General features: G+C 34.9%; 1 protein-coding gene across 5 annotated transcripts in view; it reads left to right on the top strand.

The window, feature by feature from the left end:
- The window catches only part of PIK3C2G (phosphatidylinositol-4-phosphate 3-kinase catalytic subunit type 2 gamma), a 354883-nt gene that overhangs the window by 59355 nt on the left and 267705 nt on the right, over positions 1-27823 (top strand). For all 5 annotated transcript variants that reach the window (XR_009356772.1, XM_059185937.1, XM_059185939.1 and 2 more), the window contains exons 7-9: positions 5584-5654; positions 13485-13548; positions 25405-25527. Coding sequence is in view for 4 of the 5 variants with exons in the window: in XM_059185937.1 (XP_059041920.1) it covers positions 5584-5654; positions 13485-13548; positions 25405-25527 (258 nt within the window). In the remaining variant the exon portion in view is untranslated. The remainder of the gene's footprint in view (positions 1-5583; positions 5655-13484; positions 13549-25404; positions 25528-27823) is intronic.

Raw genomic sequence — 27823 nt, 5'->3', positions numbered from 1 at the left:
TAGCATCAGTTTCAATTTCCAAGCTGATCATTTTAAGGACAACATTCCCATCTTTATGGATTGTTACCAATTTGGAATTACATAGCTTAATGAATACATGTTCATTTGAGTATATTTACTGAAACATAATGAAATATTTATCTAAATGCCTGTTAACAATTTGGACTGAAGCAATTACATGAACACATTACTGTAACCTTAGTATAATAGCAAATCAATTGGTCTCTTGGAAAAATCATTTATGAGAAATTTATTAAAGCTATTACATTCATACTATCCATGAAGCCACTAGGAAGTGAACAGAATAAAAAATGTGAAGGGGGAAACCATTGAAGAAAGAAAAATAACACAACTCTTGTTCTATTTGAAGAGTTTATGTCGGTGTCAACACAATTTAAATCAGGGCAGATTAATATTCATAATATACATAATAAAACTACCTCAAAAGGGATTACTGTGCTTTAATGACATAATTTCATGCTGTTAGATATGAATTTTATTCCCTATGTCTTGAGTTATTTCAAAACAAAATTGCACAGTATGCAATGAACTTTGATATTTTGGCAGCTTTATCTGTAGAATCTTCCAATTACCTGCTTTAAGCAAAAATCCCATCACCCTGTCATTTACATCAGATAACAGATTTCCAGTGCATGACTCTTTTTTTCCCCCCTAGTCTGAGGTGTTTCATCATAAAAAGTGTCAGGTGGTGCATTAGGTTGCAATATATCTATGTGGAATATAACATAATGAGGCCAAAAGAGAGTTGTTTAGAAAAATCTTTTGGAACCGGTACTCAACTCAGCCAGTGTTGACAGCTGCAGGGTATGCATCTGAAATCTCCACAGAGAAACATTATGAAGTACAACTAATACTCTCAATATTAATATACCCTAAGAGTCTTCAAATTGTCTTCAATGTTTTGAAAAAGTTGAAATCATCATGTTTCATTTCAACATGGAGGAAGAAGAGAAAACGTATGATTACAACTTCTATTCTCCTTGAGAACTTTCATGTTGTTAAAAAGATTACCTCATTGGTAGTGATTCACAAATCACTAACATTTCAGTTTCATGTCAATTAAGGTTTATCCTTAAATCCATTTAACACCACTACTAAGATACAATGTGTATTGATATTTATTTTATGTCTGAAAATTAACCTTTCTATTATATTTAATCTTCAATCTAACAAAAGTGAAAAACAAGGAGCTCCATAACTTTCCCCAGATCATATTCATGGGACTAGTAAGCAAGCAAAGGAGCCAGGGTTTGAACCCAGTCATTCTCCATAGCCAATACTTTATGTTATCAATTTATATGACAAGTTGGGATTTAGATGTGACTGAATGCAAAATGTTCAGATGTGACTTTCAGTACAACTGATAAAAATACTAGCACGTGCCCTCTCTTTCTCTCTCTAATCCTTTTGTTCTTTTGTTAGTTTTTTGAGAGAGAGAGAGAGAGAGTAGGGGAGGGGCAGAAGGAGAAGAAGAGAGAGAATTCCTTCTTTTTATTTTAAAATTTTTAAGATCTTATTTATTTATTTGAAAGAGATCACAAGTAGGCAGAGAGAGGGGAAAGCAGGCTCACCACTGAGCGGAGAGCCTGATGTGGGGCTCGATCCCAGGACCTTGGGATCATGACCTGAGCTGAAGACAGAGGCTTTAACCCACTGAGCCACCCACACGCCCCTGAAGAGAGAGAATTCTTAAACAGGCTCCATTCCCCACACTGAGCCTGACGTGGGGCTTTATCTCAAGACCCTGAGATCATGACCTGAGCTGAAATCAAGAGTCAGACATTTAATTGGCTGAGCCCCTTGTTTTGTTTTCCACAGCTATTCCACTTACCTCAAAGTTTGGGACATCACAGGTATTTACATGTATTAACTCGCTCACAACAGCTCAAGAGCGAAAAAAAAGATAATTACTATTATTTTCCTTTTTTAAATGAAAGTACTAAGAATTCAAAAGAGTAACTGAATGGCCCAAAGTCTCACAGTTAGTAAATAGGGAGATAGGATTTAAGCAGAGCTAGTCTGATAACAGAGATCACTATACCATAATGCCAGTCAATTAAGTATCTCTGGGATATTGTCATATGTTGTTGGGACAAGCATGTAATCATTTCTGCGTGTAAAGTGTATAACTGTCACTAGAAATGCCTGCTTTTCAATGTGACATTTGTATCATAGCAGGAATTAAGTTACATGGCTGCCTTTTTATGCTTCAACTCACAAACTTTACTTCCGACAGTGAATATCACATCTCTTAGCTAATTCAACAATTTACAGTTAAAAAGTATAAATGCTGATTCTCATCCATAACTTTTCCTAGCACAAACACTATATTTAAAAATAGATAATATGCTTGATGACACAGAGGTTTATATATTCTCCATTCACTCAAAATATTAATTATGTAACAGCAAGTGTACTAGGCCCTACTCTAACGTTGGAATACTGAACAAAATCAACAAGGCTTTCTAAGAGTTTAGTGTCCAGGAGATTTAACCAGCTCTGACTCTCAATTAAAGAGCAGTCAGAGTAAAGAGTAAACACAGACAATCAGAAAGGCATTCTATGTCTCCATCTCCTCAAATCCTGGCTCTTGAAGGATTTTTTTCAGCATCATATTTATAAAGAGAAAATACTATATTTTATTAATATCTGTAATTATTTACTTTCAGATACCATGCTAAGTACATTACAGATACAATCTAAAAATAATTAATTCAACAAATATTTATTAAATATCTTTACATGCCATCTTTAGTACTTGCCTTTGAGGATCTCATATGTGAAGGAATAGGTTAGTGAACCTATTTAAAATTCAGAATTATGACTTAGAAAACATATATGCACAGAATGATACCCATTTGTTCACTAAACAAATGATAATTGAGCACCTACTATATAGGAGGCACTCTTCTAAACATTGGAGATTCAGAGACAAACAAGACATGTCATTACTTATTTTAGAATGCAGATCCTAGTAAAGAAGACATGCAATAAACAAATATACATTTTAAAAAGTCTCATAGACTGGGTGGCTCAGTTGGTTGAGTAACTGACTCTTAGTTTGGGCTCAGGCCCTGATCTCATGGGTCATTGGATTAAGCCCCACAAAGGGCTCTACCTTCAGCTAGTAGTGTGCTTGAAGATTTTCTCCCTTTGCCTCTTCCCCCACTCATGCGTGTGCTCACATGCATTCTCTCTCTCTAAAGGAAAATAAAATAATTTTTTAAAAAAACGTCTGATAGAGATATGTGCTTTGAAAGAAAAGAATTATGTTTCTAAAGCCTGGGGTAGGAACACCTGATACAGATGAATATGAAGGGCGAGTTGTAGTGATTACTTCTATGTATAAATCCTACATAGACCTAGCCTTCACCTTAAAAAAAACAGAGTGTTAAATTTACTGATCTGGCAACTTGTTTAAAAACAGATTCTGGACTGATACTGCCAAATTCAAATGTCTGCTCTTGGACACATGCTTATATTCAACCTAGTTTTCTTGTTAAGAAAAATGTAAATAATAATACATACCTAATATGATTATTATTAGAACTTAATTGAAAAATGTAAGTGAAGAGCTTAAGTCAGTGCCTGTGCCTAATCAGAACTACATAAGTATCAATTATTGGTGTCATAAAATTAAGGTGTTAGACTAGATGGTATGTTAGCCTTTTACTATTAAAAACTTCCTATGATAAGGAGATGCTGATTCTATTGTTTAACATAGTATCAAAATTCTCTATGATTTTCATAATTTATCTATATAAAAACATTTATAAACAATTATATTCCTTTTCAGTAAAATTACGTAAATTGGCTTACAATATTTCTTCTGTATAATACTAGGAACATAATGATGATTATTATTCTGTTAAATTTCTTGACACCATTGCCTTACACTCGAGATGTGAGATTTCTCTAATTGTACAAGTATACCGCAAAGCTCAATTCATCTCAGATGCCTTTCCTATTTTAAACTTGTTTGTGTTATACTGAAATATGGTCATTTAATTCTTGTTCCATGAGATTATTCATAAAATATGTTGATATGTTGACAAGTCCTTAGAAATCTTTCTAGATTTCAAAATTTTACAATCCCCATCCTCATTAGATGTGTATAACTGAGTCTTTTATAAAAAGATTTTTCTCTTTATCTCTCTCAAATTTGACAAGGATTGCCAACATTGTTGATATTAATCATAAAAACCAAGATTTCATTCTAGCTCAAGGAAACATTCACAGAACACATACAGCAGTAGATTTCTGTAGGGAAAAGACAAAAAGAGACACCTTAACTTTTTCCTTAAGATGAAGGAATGACCTTCAGCTTTGGAGAAAAGTAAAGTGTACAATATATTCCATGGACAAGTGCTTAAACCTGTTCGCCAGACTTTTGAGTTCCTTTAAATAAAAATACTTTTCTTATAAGTGACAATATGACAAAGGCCAATTTCTCCCCCAAAAGCATCTCTGGAAGCCAAGTAAAGTGGTTTTAAAATGAATATGATTATACTATACAGAAAGATGCAAATACGTCATTATTTATATGCTTGCTTTGGTTTTAACTTCAGAAAAAGTTTTCTTTTCTTCTTCTCAAAGTGTTTCTTCTTTGTAGCATGCATTCAACATACTGTATTATAGGGATGGCCTTATTCTCTCCATGTAACAGCTTCTTTACTCTTCCTCACAAAATCACCCATTAAAAATATTAATATACCTTTGACCTTAGGCCATATCAAGGTCTTCCTTCTGATGTTTTCTGTCAGGAGCTCTAATAGGCACTTTTAAAAATAGATCATGTATTAACATACAAGATTACATGCACTCCAGGTATTTAGGGACTCATTTAGCTTTCAAACTTAACAGCTGTGTGTAGTGAAATAGTGCCATTAAGAGGGAGTGTATCGCATTCTCCCTTGCAGACTTGCATAGTATTTTCATGAGCACCTGTTGCAGAACTGCTAATTGAAGAGTTACAGGGTGTGTGTGTGTGCATGCATGTATGCATGTGTGTTTGTGTGTTTATGCATATGGACCACAGAACTGATATTTTACAATGAGCAGTTTCTGCTCATCTTGGGAGAAAACACAGGCCCCCTGATAATTCCTCTTACACTAATATTTGGGAGGCAAGATGTGGTAAAGTTGAAAAATGGAGTTCATTCTGAGTCTGCCAGCCGATGTGACAAGCTATCAAGTCTCAGACTGCCATGGCATCCACAGCCTGAATGTAAAGAGACTATGCATGTATGTGAGAGAACTAGTGTCTGCAAAACTGCCTTTCTGCTAGGAGAACCTAATGTCTGACCTTGGTGATGCCAGGATGTTTTTCAATCATCCTTGAGGTTATCCTCAACCAAAGCTCAGCTTTCTGATTCATTTTTTTTTTTAAAGAATGCCTACAGAGTTAAGAAGTGTCTTGTAAAGTCTTTAAAACAAAGTATTAAAATGATCAATGAGGGTTATCAAAAGAGGTGAATAAAATGACAGCAGGAAGTTACAGACCTATTTTTGGTACTCATTCCTATTCACTCTATAAATATTAATATATTCTGCTGTCTACAGCATGAAGATGACCACAGTCAGTTTTATCTGAACCAACTTCTAGAATTTATGCATATTTGGAAAGTATCCAGGTAAGATATTTTATTTTGTTCCAAGACTACTTTCTGACTGAGTTCTCAAGTGCCAAATCACAATATTTTTCAGTTGATTGTAAAAACTGTCCTTTCACTAGTACCGTGGAAGTTATTATACTTTTAATAGATATCTCCCTTTGGCAAATTTTGTTAATAATTATCTATTCTCCACAGCTATTCAGATACATTTGAAGAGCTGCTAACACCTTCCAGAACAATCTAACATTCATTTTAAAATCTCTCTGCTACCAGTTATTACATTTTCAAGGTTTTTTTTTTCCTCATTCATTTTGTGAATTTGAGTGTGCATGTGTCACTAAGCTCTTTGTATAACTGAATTTCCATACTTTGAAAGTCAAAACCTCCTGCTTTAAATTTCTTTCTTGAACTCCCTGAAAATAATTGGTGTATCATAAACAGAGGAGTGTGAATTCAAATTGGAAAACTCAAATGACAGTCAATGAACATATCCTAATTGATTGTGATATCTAAATGTATGCATGTATTACTGAAAAGAATAGACCCATCAGAAAGGTAAACTGGGAGAAAATATCATACCACACTATGGGTTTATCTGGAATTAAAGTTGTTCTGAGTTGAATTAGTGAAAAATGGGGTATGGAGTTGAATTAGTGAAAAATGGGGTATGGGAGGTATTTAACATTAATTTCAGAAGCAAACCTGATATAAAATATGAGTTAAAATTGTTCTATTATGACCATTCATAATAGCTATCATCACTTAATGGAGTTATTGTACATTTTGCATATATAACCTCATCTAATTCTCCCTACAACCTTATGATAAGACACAGTATTTATTTCAAAATCAAAGAAACTAAAGTTTTAGAAGATTAAATACCTTGCCTAAGGCCACTCAGTTCATCAGTGGTAGGACCAAAATTAGGTCTGCCTGAAATCTGCAAAGACCAACTCTCTGAAATTTGCAAAGACCATATATTTTCCTATTAAACTATAGTCTTACCATATGGGCCTCTCTTTACCCCCCCCACAAAATATTTGTCTTCAACAATAAAATCAGAGAATAGGTAGTAATAGGGAGGACTTTCAATATAACCTAACTCAAATTTTTATTTTATAGCTAATTACATGGATTAGGTATGAGCTCTCATCAAAATGACGTATTAAAAAAGGCTATAGTTTCCTTATTCCAAAATAAATTTATCCAAAAAAGAAAAAAAACCTGTAGAGAGATATCAAATCTGACAAATTTTTTAAAAAGTGAGAAATCCTTGGGAGACAAAGGATTGCTTTGAACTGGTTTGGTAGAGGGTTGTGACTTACATGTAGACAGCTGCTGCCTGAGACACAGAGAAACAAGGGAAGGGTAGGAAAAGAAGATGAGAGCAAGGTAGTTTTTTTCTTTCTGTTCCTGCATCACCCTGCCATTATCCGGCCCTTCACAAAAGACTGGTGACCTTGACCACTGTGCAGTCCAGGTGTTCACAGGGTTAAATTAGGGCAAAGCAAAAGACTAGAGGAAACCTGACAGGGATGGACTAGCCTCAGAATCTAAGTCCTCCACGCCTTCTCTTCAACCCTAGGGCAGTGCAGCTTATCTTCAATTTATTTCAAAAATTTGTCAACCATCATACAGATAATTTATGCTCTAGCTAGAACTAAAACCAAATGTTTAATTCTCAGTAACTACTTATTCTACTTTAATTGTATATATTGTATATAATTTTATAAGTCTATATAAAATATCTATATATGAAATATTTATAAATAATGCATATATTTACATATAAAGTTGCACACAAAATATATTATTTTATATATAGTATTTTGTATTATTGATATATATTATTTTATATATATGGCATTATATATGTATATGTGTGTGTGTGTGTGTGTGTGCATGTGTGTGTATTCATTCATCCACTGATGAACATTTAGGTTGTTTGTCATGGCCATTGTGAATTATGTGGCAATGAACTTGGGGAGTGCAGGATGAGAGCATAGTTCTACTTTTTTATTTATTTTAATTTTCTGAGGAAACTTCATACTGTTTTCCAAAGCAGTTATACCAATTTACATTCCCAACAGTACGCTAGGGTTCCCTTTTCTCCACAGCCTTGACAAGAGTCTTTTTGATAATAGCCATTCTAACAGGTGTGAGGTGGTATCTCATTATGGTCTTGATTCGCATTTCCCCAACAATTAGTGATACTGTTCATGCACTTGTTATTCAGATGCTTCTTGACCATTTGTATATATTTTTTAGGATAAATGTCTACTCAAGTCCTCTCTCCATTTTTTTAAATTGGACTGATTTTTCACTGCTGAGTTTTACATTTAGGTATCAATCTCTTATCAGATATATGGTTTGCAAATATTTCCTCCCATAACTTAGATTGCCTTTTTATTTTGTTCATTCATTCCTTTGCTGTGCAGGGCAAAGTTTAAGGTTTAAGATAGGGGTGCCATTTCATTCTTTTGCATGAGAATATCCACTTATCACAACACTATTTATTGAAGAGACTATCCTTTCCCCACTGATTATTCTTGGATCCTTGTCAAATAATACTTGACCATATATGTGTAGGTTTATTTCTGGGCTCTTAAGTCTGTTTGATTGGTCCATGTGACTGTTTTTATATCAGCATCATAATGCTTTTGATTTCCAAATCTTTGTAAAATAGTTTGAAATCAGGAAGTGTGATCACTCTGGATTTGTTCTTTCTCAAGATTGCTTTGGCTATTCAGGGTATTTTGAGGTTCCTTATTAATTTTAGGATTGTTTTTATTATTTCTGTGAAAAATGACACTGGAATTTTGATAAAACTATATTTATTGAGGTGCCTGGTGGGCCCAATCAGGAGACTTTTTTTTTTTAAGATTTTATTTATTTGACAGAGAGAGAGTAATCACAAGTAGGCAGAGAGGCAGGCAGAGAAAGGAGGAAGCAGGCTCCCCGCAGAGCAGAGAGCCCAACGTGGGGCTCGATCCCAGAACCCTGGGATCATGCTCTGAGCCGAAGGCAGAGGCTTTAACCCACTGAGCCACCCAGGTGCCCCAATCAGTAGACTTTTGATCTCAGTTTCGTGAGTTCAAGCCCCATGTTGGACAGAGGGCTTACTTAAAATATATAATCTATATATAGGTGGCTCTGAGTAGTATGGACATTTTAACAATATTAACTCTTCTGATCTAAAACCTTGAAAACTTTTCAATTTATGTGTTTTCTTCAATTTCTTTCATCAATGTCTTATAGTTTTCAGTGTATAGATCTTTCACTTCCTTATTACTATTTTTATGCTATTGTAAGTGTTGTAAGTGGGATTTTTTCTTAATTTTACAAAACTTTCTCTGTCATGTATAGAAATCCAACTGATTTGTATATATTTGTCTTGCATTCTGAAACTTTACAGAATTCATTTATTAGTTCTAGGAGTATTTGGATGGAGTCATCAGGATTTTCTACATATCAGATCGTACCATCATGAAACAGACAAAATTTTACTTCTCCCTTCCAGTTTGAATGCCTTTTATTTCATTTTCTTGTCTGATTACTCTAAGACTTCTAGTACCATACTGAATAGGAGTGGTGAACGTGGGAACCCTTACTTTGTTCCTGATTTTAGAGGAAGTACTTCCAACATCTCACCATTAAGTATGATGATAGCTGTGGGTTGTCATATATGAACTTTATTATGTTGAGATATGTTTCTCTATACCTAATTTGTTTAAAGTTTTTCTGAAAGAATGTAACTTTTTTCAAATGCTCTTCTGCTTCTATTAAGATAATCAATGATTTGTTTAATTTTATTCATGTGCCTTATCACATTTATTGATTTGTGTAGTTAAATAATTCTTACATCCCAAGAAAATCCCAATTTTCTAGGTCATGGTCCTTTTAATATGCTGTTGAATTTGGTTTGCAGGTATTTTGTTGGAAATTTTTGCATCTATAATCATCAGGGATATTGGCCTGTAGCTTTATTTTTTTGTAGTGCCCTTCTCTGGCTCTGGTATCAGGGTAATTCTGGCTTCATATAATGAGTTTGAGAGTGTCCCAACCTCTTTAAGTTTTTGGAAGAGTTTGAGAAGAACTGGTATTAATTTGTCTTTAAAAATTTGGTAGGATCTATCAATGAAGCCATCTGCCCTTGAATTTTTCTTTGTTGGAAGGTTTTTGATTACCAATTTAATCTTCTTATTGGTCTATTCAGATTTTCTACTTCCTTCTGATGCAGACTTGGTGGGTAGTATTTTCTAGGAATTTATCCAGTATTCTAGGTTGTCCAATTTTTTGTCACGTAATTGCTCATAGTAGTCTCTTTTGCTCCTTCTTTGTTTCTTATAACAGCTTTTTAAAAGATTTTATTTATTTATTAGTGAGAGAGATGGTGGAGAGAGAGAGAGAGTAGTCTGGAGAGGCACAGAGGAAGAGGGACAAGTTGACTCCCACTGAGCAGGGAGCCAGACTAAAGGCTTGGTCCTGGGATCCTGGTGGGTTCATGATCTAAGCCAAACACAGACACTTAACATACTGAGCCACCCAGGCAGCCACTGTAACAGCTTTTAAATTAAAGTCTGTTTTGTATAAGATAGGTATAGCTACCTCTGCTCTTTTTTGGTCTCTATATGCATGAAGTACCTTTCTCCATCTCTTTACTGTGAATGTGTGTGTGTCCTTGAAGCTGAAGGGAGTCTCTTGCAGGCAGGATATATATAGTTGTGTCTTTATCCACTCAGCTACTCCAATTGAACTTGGATGCCCAAATCTCTCCCCAGGTTTGGGAAGTTCAAAAGCCATTATCTTTATATAAGCTGTCTGTTCCTTTCTCATTCTCTTCTCCTTCTGGGACTACAATGACATGTACATCAATTCTTTTTATAGTGTTCCATGAATCCCATAGGCCTTTTTAATTCCTTTTCTTTTTCCTTTTGTTCCTCTGCTTAGGTAATTTCAAATGATCTGTCTTTGAGCTTACTTATTTTTTCTTTTTCTTGGTCCCTTCTTCTGCCAGGACCCTTCTGCCCTCTCTTCTGCTTCTTTTTTGAATTCTTCAGTTCAACTACTGTATTCTTTAGCTCCAAAACTTCTGGTTCTTTTGTATGTTTTCTATACCATTGTTGAATTTCTCATTTTGTTCTTATATTGTGTTGCTGGTTTCAATAAATTGTCTTTCTGTGTTCCCTTATACTTCTGAGTTTCTTCAGAACAACTATTTTAAATTTTTTTGTCAGGCCATTCATGTATCTCCACTTTAAGGTCACTTTGAGGTCAGTTGCTAAAAGTTTATTCTTTTCCTATGGTGGAGTCCTATTTCCCCGATTCTTTGTGATCCCTAGAGCCTTGCAGAGGTGTCTGTGCATGGGAAGAAGCTGTCACGTATTCCAGACTTTATGGGCTGATCTCAGTGCAGGACCTTCACCTGCAGGTGAGGCACATTGGAGCACGCTATGTTCCTGGGTCTGGTAGTGCAGGGCACCAAGGAGAGAGCCATGTGGAAGACCCAGATCTGGTGAGTGTAATGTCCCCTTGGATCAGCCCACAGCATTAATGGGACCCACAGCATTAACTGTGTGGCCCTAGAAGTGCTATGGGAGATCTGCAGTGGCTGCACGTGCTGTTGGCATCTTCAGTGGTGCCTCCAGGTCCAGTAGCTAGGGACCAGGGCAGGCAGTGGTTGCTACTAGAGCTGGTCACACACACACACACACACACACACACACACACACACACACAACAGTTGCAGGGGCCAGCTGCAGGTGCCTGTGTAGTGGCAGTGGCTAGTAGCAGACATACAGATAGTGGGGGAGGACAGGGCTGGCAGCAAGGACTAGGACTAACTGTAGGTGCACGGGCTGTTGGCATGCACTCCTCTGGCTGCAGACCTTCATCCTGTGCATAGCAGTGGAGGTTGTTATGGGAGTCAGGCTGGTTAGGTGCAGGTATACAGCCGGAGGGGCTGGTTGCAAGCAAGCCCACTGTGTGAGTTAATGACAGGAAACAGGGACAGAACCAGGCCCACAAGCAGCTATGGGGGCCCTGGATGTTGTTGTGCATTCCTGTGACTGCAGTGTCTCCCTAAGACATGTGCACGGCAGTGAAGACATTAGTCAAGCCAAAGGGTTGGAGGTGCGCAGCTTGGGAACCAGCTACAGGTAAGCCCTGGAGTGGCAGTGGGGTGAGGAAGGAGTGGAGAGGAACTCAAGCAGCTGCTGTTTGTGGATGTGAATACCTGTGTATATGAGGGAAACAGGGAAATCTGCAGGGGGTTCTACGGCCTCTCTGTTGGTTGTTGGTTTCTTCAGTGGTAAAAGTTACTGGGCCCTCTGTAGAGCTGGTCACTGGGAACCACTGTAACTCCCGCTGTGTGACTCATAGTGGTAGCCGCAGCCCTTCTTCCTTGTTCCTAGCTATCTTTATGCATCTCCGCTTTGCTGGTCTCTGGCTGGAGTAAAACCAATGCAGGTCCTTCCCGTAATGGCCCAAAAGGCTGGGAAAGCTGCTGGTTCACCGCTCTCCCTTTCCCAGCAAGGGGGTTTCCCTCTTGGCAGTGAGAAATGCTAGCCTGCAGGATGGGATGAGGCAGGTAAAATGAAAGTGCCCTCCCTGCCCTTTTTGTGTGGTTATTCTTAGCTTTTGTTGTTGTTCTACAGTATTATGTAAGTTTCTTGGAAGGACTCCTAAGCTCTCCCAGAGCTGTTTCTGTTCATGGATAGTTGTCTTACTGTGGGAAGACAGAGGATGGGATCTCCTACTTTGCCATCATTGTGATCTCCAAGACTGCTTTCTGGAATACAATGCTCTTCTGCCTGCCTTCCACAGCCCACTTGATGGTGTCATTAAAAGATCAAACACTAGATGGCAGGAGCTTTGTTTTCAGTTTTCCTCTTCCCTGACCTGACTTCCATTTAGAAGTTGGGCAAATCACATACCCTCGTTAGTTTCTAGGAGTTTTTCTATAAAATAAATATAATATTTAATAGCAAGGTGCTGAACTAGGTATATATTCTTGGGGGTCTTTTAAGTTTTAAGGTCAGATTTTATATAAAATCCTTTTCTCCAATAACCAAAATTTTTCACTATTCTTTTCCTATACCTCCACTTTTACATAGTCTATGAATTTTGTCTTTGAACTATAAGATGTAATGCAACTAAAGTGATGATTTAACAAGGCTGAGAAGGCAACTATTGTAAAATATATTGGTGTGTGTTTGTGTTGTATCATTTGTTCAATTCAATTCAGGAGTTTCTGGGACAAATAGGAAGGGAAAATCTTAATGTTTAGGAAAATAATTTTGATAAGTGAAGTCAGAAAAACCTCTACTAATCTCACATCTATTTCACTGAAGCAAAGATAAAGTTGGAGCAATAAGAGAATCTCAGGAAAGAAGAACACAGAGGTCTGAAGCCAAAGACAACTTTATGTATTATAAATATATGTCATCAATTCTGAAAGGGATTCTCTTCAAGATTTTGCATATTTAACAATTCTTAGATGTTAGTATTTGTCATTATCTGCTCATGAATCCTTTTGTAATTTATATTTTGAATAAAGAGTAGCTTGATACAATGAACAGTCTTTGAGAGGTTTGGTTAATTTGTCATGAGGTTTTTTTTTTTTTTTGGAGTTCTAAAGTTTTCAAATAAGTTTGTAGCTTATCAAGTTACAGAAAGTTTATAAACATGCATCTGAAATGGTTTTTAAAATCGTGTCAGCAGCAATTCTTTTTTAACCATGTCTGCTATAGAATCATGGACAAAACAGAATTTATGATAAATATGCTAAAGTTTATGTAAGCTTTTCTACCCACTTTTAAACAAAGTTTTTTTTTTTTTTCTTTCCAGACAGTGCCTCTCAACGGTAATAAAAAAATATGACTTCCATCTGAAATGCCTATTGAAAACCCAGGTATTAACTTATGTTACTTCACCTGTCAATTCAACAAGCATCTATTAACCATATACTCTTTTTCTAAAACTTTACAGTTTTCTGAAGATACAAAGACGAATAAAGTAGAAGGTCTATACTTCAGAAGCTTTCATTCTATCAAGGCATAAAAGTAAATAGATGTGTGTTAATAAAGTGTCACAGATACTGTGAAAGACCTATGTGTATATAGGCCATGGAAGAATGTTATCAATTTTACCTATTTGACCTGGATGTTGAAAAATGAGTATGCCAGCTAGAGAAGTGGCACGTGAAGGAAGGTGGGGGGTGGGGATAACTATCAGTATAGAACACCACGAATAGAAGCAGTTAGGAAACAGCCTGTTGTGACTTGAAAACTGTATGAAATTTGGAATGGCTACAATTAGGGTTAAAGGCCTGTAAAGAGACCAGATGAAAGGGGCAAGCAGGGGCCATTATATTGGATCTTCAGGACACTTTATGGACAATTTAATGATTTTCTAATTTATCAGCTGCTGACATAGAACCATTATGCAAGCCAGTAGAATGACAGATGGGTGATTAGAGGAGCATTTCATTAGCCCAAAGAGATGATGAGGGTATTGACAAAAACTCTACAACAGGGGTAGGTAGTTGGGGACAAATTCAAAATAGGTAAAAATATGCAACTTATATGATTTGGTGAAAGACTTTGTGTAAAACAAGAGAGTGTCTAGAATACCTCCACATTCCTGGCTGCTAATTGACTGCATGGAGACATCAGTTCACTAAAATAGCAAAGAGAGGAGAAGCTAGCTTGACAGGGGAAAATGATGGATTTAGTCTAAGACTACTGAGATTTGGTCACCAACTAGGCATCCAAGTTGTGGTCACCATTAGGCAGATCATTTCTTGTAACTTAATCTTCCACAGATAAAACCACCTATGATTATAGAAAATTGTATAAGACAGTGTTTTGTTTTTGTTTTTTTTTTAAAGAATTATTTATTTATTTGCGAGAGAGAGAGAGAACAGGGGGAGGGGCTGAAAGAGAAGGGAGAGAGAATTCCAAGCTGACATCCAAGCTCAGCACACACAGCACAGAGTTCAACACAGGCTGGATCCCAAAACCCTGAGATCATAACCTGAGCTGAAACCAAGAGTCAGACAGTCAATCGGCTACACTACCTTGTGCCCCAAGACAGTGTTTTTAAAACAAGTCAGGATTTTTTTATCCATTAAATAATTGACTCCTGATATATATGAAAAGATAAAGAACCTAGGTGACTATTCTTAATTTTAATTAACAGTAAAAGATTCAGAAAATAAATAATATTTCTTGATGAAGATACCAAACTCATGTGAATTCCACATAAATATTCAAATACACAAGTGATGACACACAACTCATATACCCTTCCAAACTGTAATCCTCTCATTCTAACAGGATTTTTCTTTCTTGAGCCCAGCTTAAATATGGAAGTTTAAAATGTGAAATGTGAAAAAAAACTCGCAGATTGGTTTAAGTCTCATAAAAGTATTATAATTAGTACTTTTTTCAGCTTGATTTTTCACCTTTGTATAGAATTTGAAATTTACTAGGTACTCAATGCAAATGAAGACTTCATTCCTAGATCATTTGTGTCACTCAATTTTATGTAAATATATTTTTGAGGTTATAGTAAGCTACTTATGAATGAATTGTAATTACTTAAATGTCTTGGTACTGCTCATGTATCACAAATGCCATTTTACACACACACACTCACATACACACACACACAAATTGTTGAGAATCTGTAAAGTTCTTAATTTCTAAGAGGTCTGATCATCTTACTCATATGAAGCCTCTAATATTTCCACTTCAAAAGAATCCATAGATTATTTTTAAATTTCCCAGTATGACTTAAAAATTGGCAAAACATCAAATAGTTACTGTCTTTACATTAACACAGGCAAATAGTTATCATCACCCACATCTGAATTATCTTATAAATAGGCCACAGTGTCTGCGATTTTCCCAGATGAACTCCTTCCAAAACCAAGAGCTTTTTAAATGTGATTCTTCCTATGAGGTATCACTGGTAAATATCTGAGAAGTGAGACAGACTGTGATATGACTGATTCATAATTTTGTGCTTCCTATTTATTATAAAAAATTGCATTAGGTAGCATTTCATCAATGTTGAAAACAGTACCAATTTGAAAAATATTTTTTTTATTTTCCACACTTGAGTTATTAAATGCAATTTTTTAAAAAATAGCAAACATGCAGGCTGAATAAATATGACATGAATATTATTGAGTAATTTGGATAATTTAAATTTTTAAATATTTTATTTCCTCAGCCATAGTCATTTAACATATTTTAGACTTGACCTATTTCAGGTTGCGCATTCTGACTATTATGTTTGCTAAATAGATAGTTTTGTAAATAGTTTACATAGAACTTTTCCTTTGAACATCTTCTTCCTCTCACCTATTTACTAATATCCAGAAAGTTATGAATATTTTCTATATTCATTCTATATTCTGCATTCATCTCTAATATTTCAGAGAAGTTGAAAGTGGAAGAAAGAGAAAGAATTTTCCCCCTAAGATATTAGTCAGTGCTTACTTAATGCAAATTAGTGAACTATTTACTCACTGGAATCAAGAGAAATGGAAATCAGAACCATACTCTGATGTTGCCGATGATCTAGTTGGAAAGACAGCATATTTACATGAATAATGTACACAGAATGGTATACATACACAGCAAAGCAGTGTAAAACAAGATTGCAATCTATGTGCAAGAATCAACTTCTGATTCAAAGTGCTTCTTCCTAGTAGCCTGTAATGCACTGTCTCTAAAATTATTATTACAAGGTCAAATAGCCCTTTACAGAAAGTTAGCAATCCCTCCCACTGATGACAAACTTATACTAGAATCTAGTAACTGGTGAACTAACTGTAAACCAGATGGAAGTCGACTGAGAAAAATCTACTCATGTTTCAAAACATGGTTTGGCTTCATGAAATATCTTCTTGGTCTACAAAGAGCTTCAAACCTCTAAACACTTTACCATCCTGCTCATGACTCAGTGTACCAACTAGATAACCAGAATGGCATCTCTATTATTCAGGTGTAAGTAACTCAATGAGTAAGGAATAATAATAATTACCTCACAATTTCCTCTCTCTGAGACCAAAATCCAATTGTGTTCAGACTCTAGACAGGGGCTAAAATTTCCATATACAAGTAGTAATAAAAGGGGCACAAAGGGATCTTATATATTTAGCTTTATTAGAACTGAAGCTCTTTTAGTAACAAGCAGATCTATTACTGGATATTTAGATGTTCAATTCAAACATAGTTTGAACAGAGTAGCAGTAAAGACAGAATTTAGGAGCGAGATTCCAGTCAGGTATCTGGATGACAGCTCTCCACCACTATGGAAGTTTTTATTCAACTTTCCTAGCATTAGTATTCTTCATCAATAGAGTGATTATAATAAAATATAAAGGTATTTTTAAAAATTAATAAAAAGTGGATGTAATGTATTTAATATAATATAGTGGTTGGAAGTTAAAAAGTATTCAAGTAAAGATAAGTGTTATTTTATTGCTATGAAAGTTGCTATTTTTAACACTATTACTAATGTAAAGGACTGTACAGGATCCAGAAGAAAAATTTCACAAAACCGATTTGCATTCACAATAGAATATAAGAAGAGGTAGGAAAGGACCAAAAAATCACAAGAAAAAAATAGAATAAAACGAATAGGTAACAAGGACACAGTTAAAGGTTACAAAAGAAGTCAAGGAGATGAAGGAGATAAAGTCAGGTCACAGGGATAATAAAACACAACTGCAGAATTGGAACCTGCCTTAGCAGAAATAAAGGGCACACTGAAACTACTAAAAGTCAAACCTATTATGTATAGAACGCTCTTAGACTTAAAGAAAAAACGAAAAAGTGAAACTAGATCTTCAGTAAGGAAGATAATCACTAGCCAACATAATTCATATTCCAAGTGAGATGGAAAGCACTGAAGGGTTCCATCAAAGGAATGATATGATCTGACATTTTATTTGAGATTTATGCAGTGAATTAAATAATACATGAAGAATATACAATGATATATATACAAATTAAAGAATAATATTAGAACAGACATTCTTATTAAACAGTAACTTTAGCAGCAAAATATTGCCAGTATCATAGGATCTGACCATGTGCCATGTTAGATCTCTTTTCGTGTACATAAGAGGTAATCTTCAGAGAAAAGTGTTTTGTAGCTTTTCTTTTCACCACTTCACCTTTTTCCATTTCACCATCAAAGTATATCTATCCATTCATTAGCAATATAAAGTTTAGGTTTCCTTTTTAATGTCTACATAAATGGAATCAAACTATGTGTAGTTTTTGAGCCATGTATCTTTCACTCACTGTTTTTCAGATTTATCCACCTGTTCCATGTGGCTTTGATTTGTTTCCATTGTTGTATGGTACTCAATTAGATCAATGGACCTCTATTTATTTATATATTCTACTGTTGATATATTCATGAACTAATATCAAGAATTTGTCTAGGGTATATACTTAGGGTAACAGACCCTTTTCTAATAGGGACACATATATTTCATAACATATGAGAGTTCCCATTGCCCCATTTTCTCACCAAGGTATGATACATTCCAACCTTTAAAATTTTTGCCTAAGTAAGGTATATATTTTGATCATATTTTAGTTTTAATTTTCACTTCCCTAATAATGAATAAGTTCATTATTCTTTACTTAAAATATCAAACTGCCATCTTTTTATTTCTGAAATATTTATTTTTTAATTTATGTTCAATTAGCCAATATATAGTACATCATTAGTTTTTGATATAGTGTTCAATGATTATTTGTGTATAACACCCAGTGCTCATCACAACAGGAGCCTTCCTTAATACCTATCACCCAGTCACCCCCCCACCCTTCTGTAACCCTGTTTGTTTCCCAGCATCCAGAGTCTCTCATGGTTTGTCTCCCTCTCTGATTTCTTCCCATTCAGTTTTTCCCTCCCTTCCCTATGGCCCTCTGCACTATTCCTTATGTTCCACATATGAGTGAAACCATATGATAACTGTCTTTCTCTGCTTGACTTATTTCACTTAGCATAATCTCCTCCAGTTCCACCTATGTCAATGCAAATGGTAGGTGTTCATTTTTTCTGATGGCTGAGTAATATTCCATTGTATATACGAACCACATCTTCTTTATCTATTCATCTGTTAAAGGATGTCTCGGCTCCTTCCACAGTTTGGCTATTGTGGACATTGCTGCTATGAATATTGGGTTGCATGTGCCCCTTCTTTTCACTAAATCTGTATCTTTGGGGTAAATATCTAGTAGTGCATTTGCTGGGTCATGGGGTAGCTCTATTTTTAACAACTTAAGGAAAATCCACACTGTTTTCCAGAGTGGCTGTACCAGCCTGCATTCCCATCAACAGTGTAAGAGTGTTCCCCTTTCTCCACATCTTCACCAACGTTTGTTGTTTCCTGTCTTGTTAATTTTTGCCATTCTAACGGGTGAAAGGTGGTATCTCATTGTGGTTTAGATTTATATTTCCCTAATGACTAGTAATGAGCATTTTTTCACATGTCTGTTAGCCATTTATATGTCTTTGGAGAAGTATCTCATGTCTTCTGCCCATTTCTTGACTGGATTATTTGTTTTTTGGGTATTGAGTTTGATAAACTGTCATCTTTTATGATATATAGATATAGATATCGATGTAGATAGAGATACACAGTCAAACTTTTCATCCATTTTCTACATTACCTTAACTTTTTCAAATAGATTGATAGGAACTACTTACATATTTACTCATCATTTGATTATGTGTATTGCCAGTATTTCCTTTTAGCTGGTGGCTTGTCTTTCCACTTTCATTATGACTTGTATTTATTAAATCAACTATCTAGAAGTTTAATCTACATAAAGTAAAACACACTCATGTTAACCATAAAGTTTGACTAATTTTGCAAATGCAAATGGCTATGTAACAACCACAGACATTAAGATATAAAATATTTGCATTGCACCAAAAAGTGCTCAACTGCTTTTTTGCAGGAAATACCTTCCATCCTAGACACCATGCAACCCAAGATTCTCTGTATATGGATTTTCTTTGCCTTGATCTCCAAGAGAATTTTATTAGAAGTGATAAAAATAGGACTCTTGCTTTGTTGTTAATCTTAAGGAGAATGTTACAGTCCTTTACCATGGAGTATGAAGTTATGTGGAGTTTATGTATTTTTGGCATGAAGTTAGTCACCCTTTACTAGGTTGAAAAAGTTTCCTTCCATTCCTCATTTGCTAGGAGTTTATATTGCAGATGGGTAATAAATTTTGTCAAATACCTTTTCTGTATCAATACAGACTGGCATAAGGTTTTTCTCATTTTTTCCTTCCAAATATTAAAAATATTTTTGCTCTGTTGGGATAAAGAACACTTTGTGAAAATTTAAAACCCTTTCCAGGTATTTCTGGATTCAATTAGCTAATATTTTGTTAAAGGTATTAGCATTTTTATCAACAAGACACATCAGTCTGTATTTTTATTTTGCTATAATGTTGTAGTTTAATTTTGATGTTGGAGTAGTGCAGGACGTACAAGTTGAGAAGTATTCCCTTTCAGTATATTCTGAAAGAATTTAAGAGGATTTGATGATTTTGTCCTTAAATGTTTGATAAAATTTACCAATGAAATCATCTTTTTGGATTTTTCCTCGTGGCAAGGGTATTAATTATCAATTCAATTTAATTGACATAAAACTATTCAAATTTTAAAGCCATCAACTTCCCTCTAAAGTTTAGTGGCATCCAACAAATTCTGATATGCTTATCTCTAAATATTTCTACCCCATTCTTCTCTCTAGAACTACAACTGCATATGTGACTTTGACAGCTCTTAGGTGTCATATGTTAGTTTTTCTCCCCACTGTTTTTTCCCTTCATGTTTCAGTTAGGATAATTTCTCTTGAACTATCTACAATTTCACTGATAATTTTCACTGATAATTTCACTGATAATTTTCCTATGTTCAATTTGCTGATGTGCCCACTGAAGGAATTCAGCTCTAATATCACATATATTTTTATATTTCTATCATTTAAATTTGCTTTTCGGTATAGTTTCCATCTCTGTGTTGAAGTCCCCCCTTCTGATCATGCATGTTGTCTATATTTTCTACTAGATCCTGTAACATGTTATTTATAGTTATTTTAAAGTCCTTGTCTCATTATTCCAACAAATATCCAGATTTGTCAATTGTTTCATCTACTAACAATGGGTTATTGTAACTTGCTTTTTTATACAAATTGTAATTTTTGATTGAATGCTAAATATCACATGGAGAATAGTAGAGAATGAGGTAAATTGAATTCACACCTGGAAATGGGCAATGTTCTTTATTTATGCTATTACTACACACTATTGATACAATCTAGTCAAGATTGTGCTTTGTGTTTCGTTGTTGCTATCATTACCGTAGGGTTTTTCACACTTCATATTCCTTAAAATAGAGGTTAGCTACTATTACTTGTAATTACAGTGGGGCTTGTGCTGCCAGAATTCTTTCCTTGGTATTCTTACTTCACTTTGAGCTTTCAGCAGCCCCTGCTCACCTATGCAGAGATAGTCCCTCTCAACACTCTTGTCTCTCCCCCAGCACTACTCTGCTCTTTGTTTATTATTCTAAATAGATTCATCTTCTGTAGTAAGGTAAAGGGAGATCTATGTTGAATGATCAGTCACAGCCATAGGCAGACTTTGTTCTATAGTCTCAAGATTGGAACTTTCTGAGAATCCCTGCCCCTCCACATGGCAGCCAATCTGTGCCTTATATCTGTAGTTACTCTTATACAGAAGATGATTTTCTGACACTTGTACCTGGCTTCTGATTGGTATCCATGCAGGATCCTTGACTCAAGACAGAGTATCCTTCCCCTTCCCCCTGGGCCAAAGGTTTTTGCTTTGATCTTTCTGTCACTGGCAAAGGATCTTCTGCTATATCTACCTCTTACCCACGGGGAGACTGCTTTGCTTTCTCTCCCTTTCCCCACAAAGTAAGATTTGTTTGCCTGGGATCAGGGTGACAGAGAGTGTTCTACCCCTCTGAGTACTATAATTTTCCTAGTATCACCAACCAGCAGCATAATGCTTTTGCTTCTTGTTAGAGAAGGCTCCACAGAAGTAGACAGGCCTTTGTGCCTGTCTCCCAGAAACAGCTGATCATCTGGTACATACTAGACCACTAAATGGTCCTTCATTTTCCTGAACAATATTTTCCCTGAACAACTGGTAAGCATCCATGGAAAATAGCTTAAATAATGATTGTAAACTCTCATTATGTCTTAGACTTCCAGATATTCCAACTTGACTGGCCCTTTAAGAACTTATTATAATTTTAGTTAATTTATTCTTACCCTCTTATATAGTGGTCACCTCTTTCTCCTGTGCTCTGCTAAAGGTCAAAGACTTTATATGCTCCATCTCTCTTGGGAGGGGCCTATCACTCTTTGGAATCTAGTATATTTGGTCACTTGTGACCTCAAATCTCGAGTGAAGTCAGGAAAAAATATTATTCTGTATATTATCTGCCTTTTTTCATTGCAAAGGTGTGACAAAATATCTATATTTTAAGCTGAAATGGAACTCCAAAGAATATTTTTAAAAGATTTTATTTTTAAGTAATCTCTACACCCAACATGGGTCTCAAGCCCACAACTCTGAGATCAAGAGTCACATGCTTTACTGACTGAGCCAGCCAGGCACCCCTCCAGGGACTATTTTTAATCTTTGAGGAACAAACAATTTATAATAGCAATAACTAGTTCATCTGGAACAAAAATAATTCTAACTTCTTAATTTGTCTCCAAACTCATTAACTGAATTTGGCAATTTTCAGTGAGTGAATATAAATAGAAATTCATTAAGGTTTATATAAAACTTGGAAAATGGCAAGCTCTTACATGGCTGTTCCTTTGGTCTTCATCACAGCTAAATAACAGTGGGGAGGGAAGGATATGTTGTTTTGTCTTCCAGAAAAATGCAGAGGAGAAAAGTTGTCACCAATCTTCTCCAATGTTCAAAATACTTTTAGGATATGCTTAATATCTAAAGTATTAAAATGCTGTTCCTCAGAATTTATGATATATCAAGTATTTCCTAAGGCAGACTTGGAATACAGCATATAAAATAAGAAAAGTGCATTATTGTCAGTTTTCACTAACCCAAAGGGTTACAAAGATTAGAGGTAGTCCAGTTCAAATCCTATATAAATGCAAAATCTCTTGACATTCCTGACTGTCTGCATACCCTTAATGTGGAGGAACTCTCTATCAACAGGATAGTCTCAAATTTTGAACAAATACTTTTTACAAAGATTTTCCTCATACGGAGTCAAAATACGTATTTATAAAGTTTGCAACCATTTGTTCTAATTTGTCATTCCAGAGCTGCTTACAGTAAATGTTATCACCTTTTCACTTAAACAAACTTCAAATATGTGGAAATAGTCCTCATGTTTCCTTTTTCTTCTTTTTCTTCCAAGCTAAAGATTCCTAGTACCATCAACTACCTTTACTTTATGTCCATTAAACTATAGTCTTCTGGCTTAGGACTCAGCATTGTGTGCTCCATCTGTGACCCCAAACTCCTTTCTCCATCAACCTAAATATTAGGTGTTCTGAAATGTTACATACCCAGCATTCGATTTTTCTTTCCTCCACAGTCTCTGTTTAAACAGACATATCCAAATTCCTGGCCAGGTGTCACCTCTATGAAAACTATGCTCAACCACTAATACATGTTTCATAGTTATAGAATCTCTCGTGCATCAGCCATCATAGGATTTGTAAATTTCAGGCTGATTATTCTTCTTCTACGAGGTTGTGTGTGTGTGCATGTGTGCGCACATGTGCACATGCACACACACATCCCTATGTGTATGTATTAAGGGAAACTCCATGGTTTTGGAGTTTAGAAAATGTTTCCATACAGCAGTTTTGCATTTGCTTCTGCTGGGTCCAAAATAGTCACTAAATCCTGGCACAATTTTTTGACATAAATCCATACTTCACAGTTAAACATACAATTTTTTCAGGTATTCATTTTCCTCACTCAGAGCTCCTGGAAAGAGAAAGTCTTCCTCAAAATCTCTCTTGGTCGTTAGGGACTGTTTTTCTTCTCCCACCTTTTACAAGTGACAGCCTATCCAGTGTCAGGAGCTTATTCTGAGATTTCAGCTCCAGATCTGGCCTTTCCCATCTTCCTCTTACTGGTTTAGGTCTAAAATCTCAGCATTTGTCGCATCGTGAGCAGTAAAATACCATTCTCTAAGTCTGGGGGCCTAAATCTAATCTGGTATTTCCCTCAGGTCATTTAGCATCAATGTTGAAGACACTGCTCTGGCTTTAAGTCCCCTCGTTAAATTTCTGTCACCCAGAAATTTATCCTATCTTTGTTTTGGGCTAAGTCATATACTTACACATTTTTCTTACAGTTTAACTAGTGTTTATATGAGCATGTGTTCTCTGTGTGCACGCGCGCGCACGTGTGTGTGTGTGTGTGTTCTCAATTCAACAGCTGGCAGAGCTAGAATCGCACTGCATTTCCCAATAGCTAAAGGATGTGTGTGCTTGATTGTCGCTGTGGAAGGTCAAGCTCTTCGTATCAAAAACCACATTCATCATAATCTCATCAAAAATCTTCCCAATATTTGTTGCCATAATTAATGGGACCCTATCTTCTTAGTTTCCCAAGCACAAACTTTCTGTTGGTCCACACATTCAATTAATCACCAAGTTAATTCTACTATTGGAACATTTCATTTAACATATTCTAGCAATCTCAGCAATTCAGGAATTTAATGAATATAATATTTATCTTTCAGAATTTGAGGAAGATTAAATAAGATAAATAGATCAGATATGAAGCACTTCAAGACTAGAGTTAAGAGAGTGTAAATTAGCTACTGACTGACCCAAGTCAACTCTGCATTTGCATTTTAATTAGTAATATTTTAAAAATTTCCACAAATTAATATCACACATCTACTTTGAATGTATGAATGAAAACTAAACATAGCACCTAATACATGCCCTTCTCATAGTTTTTATTATCTTTTGGTTTTTATTTTATTGGTTATGTGGAGATGTACAGTATCTGATTTCTCATATAAACTGAAAAATTCGTGTGAATGAATAAAAATAAAAAATGAATTAATTAGCCAAAATGTAACCTTTATTCTCTGCCAGGCACTTTTTCATATTTTATCTTATTTAACCATTATAGCAACCCTGTAATTAATTATTATTTTTCTAATTTTACAGAAGAGAAAAGTTACATCCACAAAAGTTAAATAATTGATAATAGTTACAGGTACAAATGGAGCAGAACCAGGATTTTTAACATAGATAACCTTACTGTAAAGCTGAAAACAAAGTGACTACACTGTTTGGAATGAGTATATTAATATACCAATAGTTGGGTTGCTCTTCTTTGGGAAACTCTAACTTCAAGCCCAGTCTCAAATGTGGTACCCAGAACTAAACTCCCGTTCAGCTTATACACATGGAAAATGTGGTGGGGATTAACTTTACAGTTATGAAGAATATATGGTTTTCAATAATTTAATAATGAAGTAGATCTCTGTCAGTCATGTGACAGTGTTGACTCAAATTGAGTTCACACACAAATAAAATGACTGACTTTTTTCATATGAACTATTCATAAATTTTTCTTCTCCATGTTATGACTGAGTAGTTGTGTTTTCTTCACCTGGAAAAGACTTAAGATGTATTCCAATTAAATTGCATCTTCTTATTTTTCATCCATAGCAAAATGTAGATGATATTATTGAAGAAGTGAAAAATATATGCAGTGTTCTGGGGTGTGTGGAGACCAAACAAATTACAGATGCTGTAAATGAACTAAATCTAATTCTTCAGAGAGAAACAGAGGTAAATACACTCACTTATTGGACAGTAATTCTTTAACACCTGAGTTCAATAATTAATTAAGGAGAGTGAAAGAAAAAAAGAAGAGTGAAATAATTTTGAGTAAGTACTGTGTGTCTGTGTGTATGTGTGTGCACATATGCATTTCAATCATTTGGGGCTAATGGAAACTTGATTCTATTATACCAAAAGGATTTAATTAAATTAAAAGAAATTTCTTACACATTTGAAGTTTGTAACTGCGATATATCTTCCAAGTGAGATTGAAGTTAATCCTACCATCCTACCAAGAGGAATATGCCTATATAATAACATTTATAGGCAAGTGTTTTATAGACTATTAATGGCTCTCATATGCACCAGGATATGCAGGGCTAAGTATCCATGCTTACATGGACAAGCACACATATAGAAAAGAAAAGACCAATTTTTGCGCTATCTTTTGCTGAATTTGTAATGCCCATTGCTCATATGATCCCACGTTATCAAATAACACCCTTTATTCTACTGTTTAAAAATCATCATGTGACTTTTTTTTAAAATCTCAGAAATCTGACATAGAATTACATGTGTGATTATTACCCAAGAAAAAGGTTAGGAAATCTGGTCACAATAAATCCATTCAATCTTGTTATTAGTTTAGCAAATGATGAAGCAGAAAGATATGATGATGATAAACTACTACTTGAGAGTGCATTGCAATAATAAAATAGTTTCATTTATTTATTATTGCATTTTTATTTTATTTCATCTTATCCTCATATCAATGCCATAAAGTTGTTATTTTAATGTTAATTTTTTTATTAAAATCTGATGCTTAGAATGCTTGTGTACAGAGGATTAATAAGTGTCAAAACAGAGATTTGAACTCAGGCCTCTTCCTCAATATACGTGAAACTTCACAACAGAAAGTGATTACATGCATTCCTTATCTGCATGGAAGGGAACAGCACAGACTACCTTGAATACGCCAATGTTCTTCTGTAAAATTGGAACAATAATAATTAATTATAGAGTTGCTATAATGATTAAGTAAGATAAAATAAGAAAAGGTGCCTGACAGCCTCTTCCTCAATATATACATGAAACTTCATTACAGAGAGTGATACATGGAAAGGAACAGCAAAAGCTACCTTTAATATGCCAGCCTTGAAATTTCAAAAAGATTGATTTAGAAAGTGGACAATTGTATTAGTATATATAAATCGTCATCATTGTTCCAAATAGATGACTATGGAAAAAAATCAGTAATTTCTTAATGTTGGGTTTTGTATGTCTTATTTTAATTAGCACTTGTTTTTGTAATTAGAGAGCAATAATGAATATGGAAATTTAAATACCTTATTTGCATTACATAGGGACAGTGGTGATTCAGGAGTAGTGGAATCATCCTACCAAAAGATTTTCCAGATAAACATCCATTAAAAGCTAAAATCCCAAAGCAAAGAAGAAATCAAAATTTAAACAATATAATCAAATAAATATAAAAAGTTTATGTCATGAAAGTAATAACTGTTTATTACATTTTTCTTAATGGGAAAATATCTACTCATATCTTCCAATTATAGAAGAAAATGAAATAACTACATAGTCTCTAAAGCTGTTTTTATATGTACATATTAATATCCATGTTATTTTCAAATAATAAGGTTAAAAAATTTGAAGTGATCATATTTATTCTGGTCATTTTTTTTATTCTGTGTCAGAGTGGGAAAATTATACATAGTCTTAAAAAACCTATCATCAGTATGTTGTGAATATAAGTCTTTTGATGAACTCAAAAACTTAAGAATTTTATGATACTAAGAAGAGCTTTCCAATAGCTAAAGTTAAGTCAGGATAACAAGGTAGTGAGAGTTAACCTTCAACAAGCAACTAGTTTCTCTTAGATGATCACATCTGGGAGACTTCCTAAGTGTCTAGAGCTGATGATAAAACACAAAGGGTTGAAGGTCATGCGAATATGATTTGCACTCAGTAAGTTTTTAGCTGAACATCCTTAGGAAAATTAATTCATATCTTTGAGTTTCAGCTTTTCTCAAAAATTGCATGCATGCATGCATGCATAAAAAAATAGACAATAGATACACAGAGAGATAACAGAATTTTCAGGGTTTCTATGAGCATTACAAATAATGTTAATAAAGGTCCAGATGATAGTGTTTCTTGCATGAGTCATATTAATTACTGGAGGTAGTGGGGATGCTGCTGGTAGTAGTTTTTGAGACTCCTCCCCATGTAGCCAACATGAAGGTTTTAATTTGCACAAGCACCACTTAAGTCCTCATTTTCTCACAAT

Source organism: Mustela lutreola, chromosome 8 (assembly GCF_030435805.1).
Source record: "Mustela lutreola isolate mMusLut2 chromosome 8, mMusLut2.pri, whole genome shotgun sequence".
NCBI lineage: Eukaryota > Metazoa > Chordata > Mammalia > Carnivora > Mustelidae > Mustela > Mustela lutreola.
This window is presented reverse-complemented; position numbering and strand designations above follow the sequence as displayed.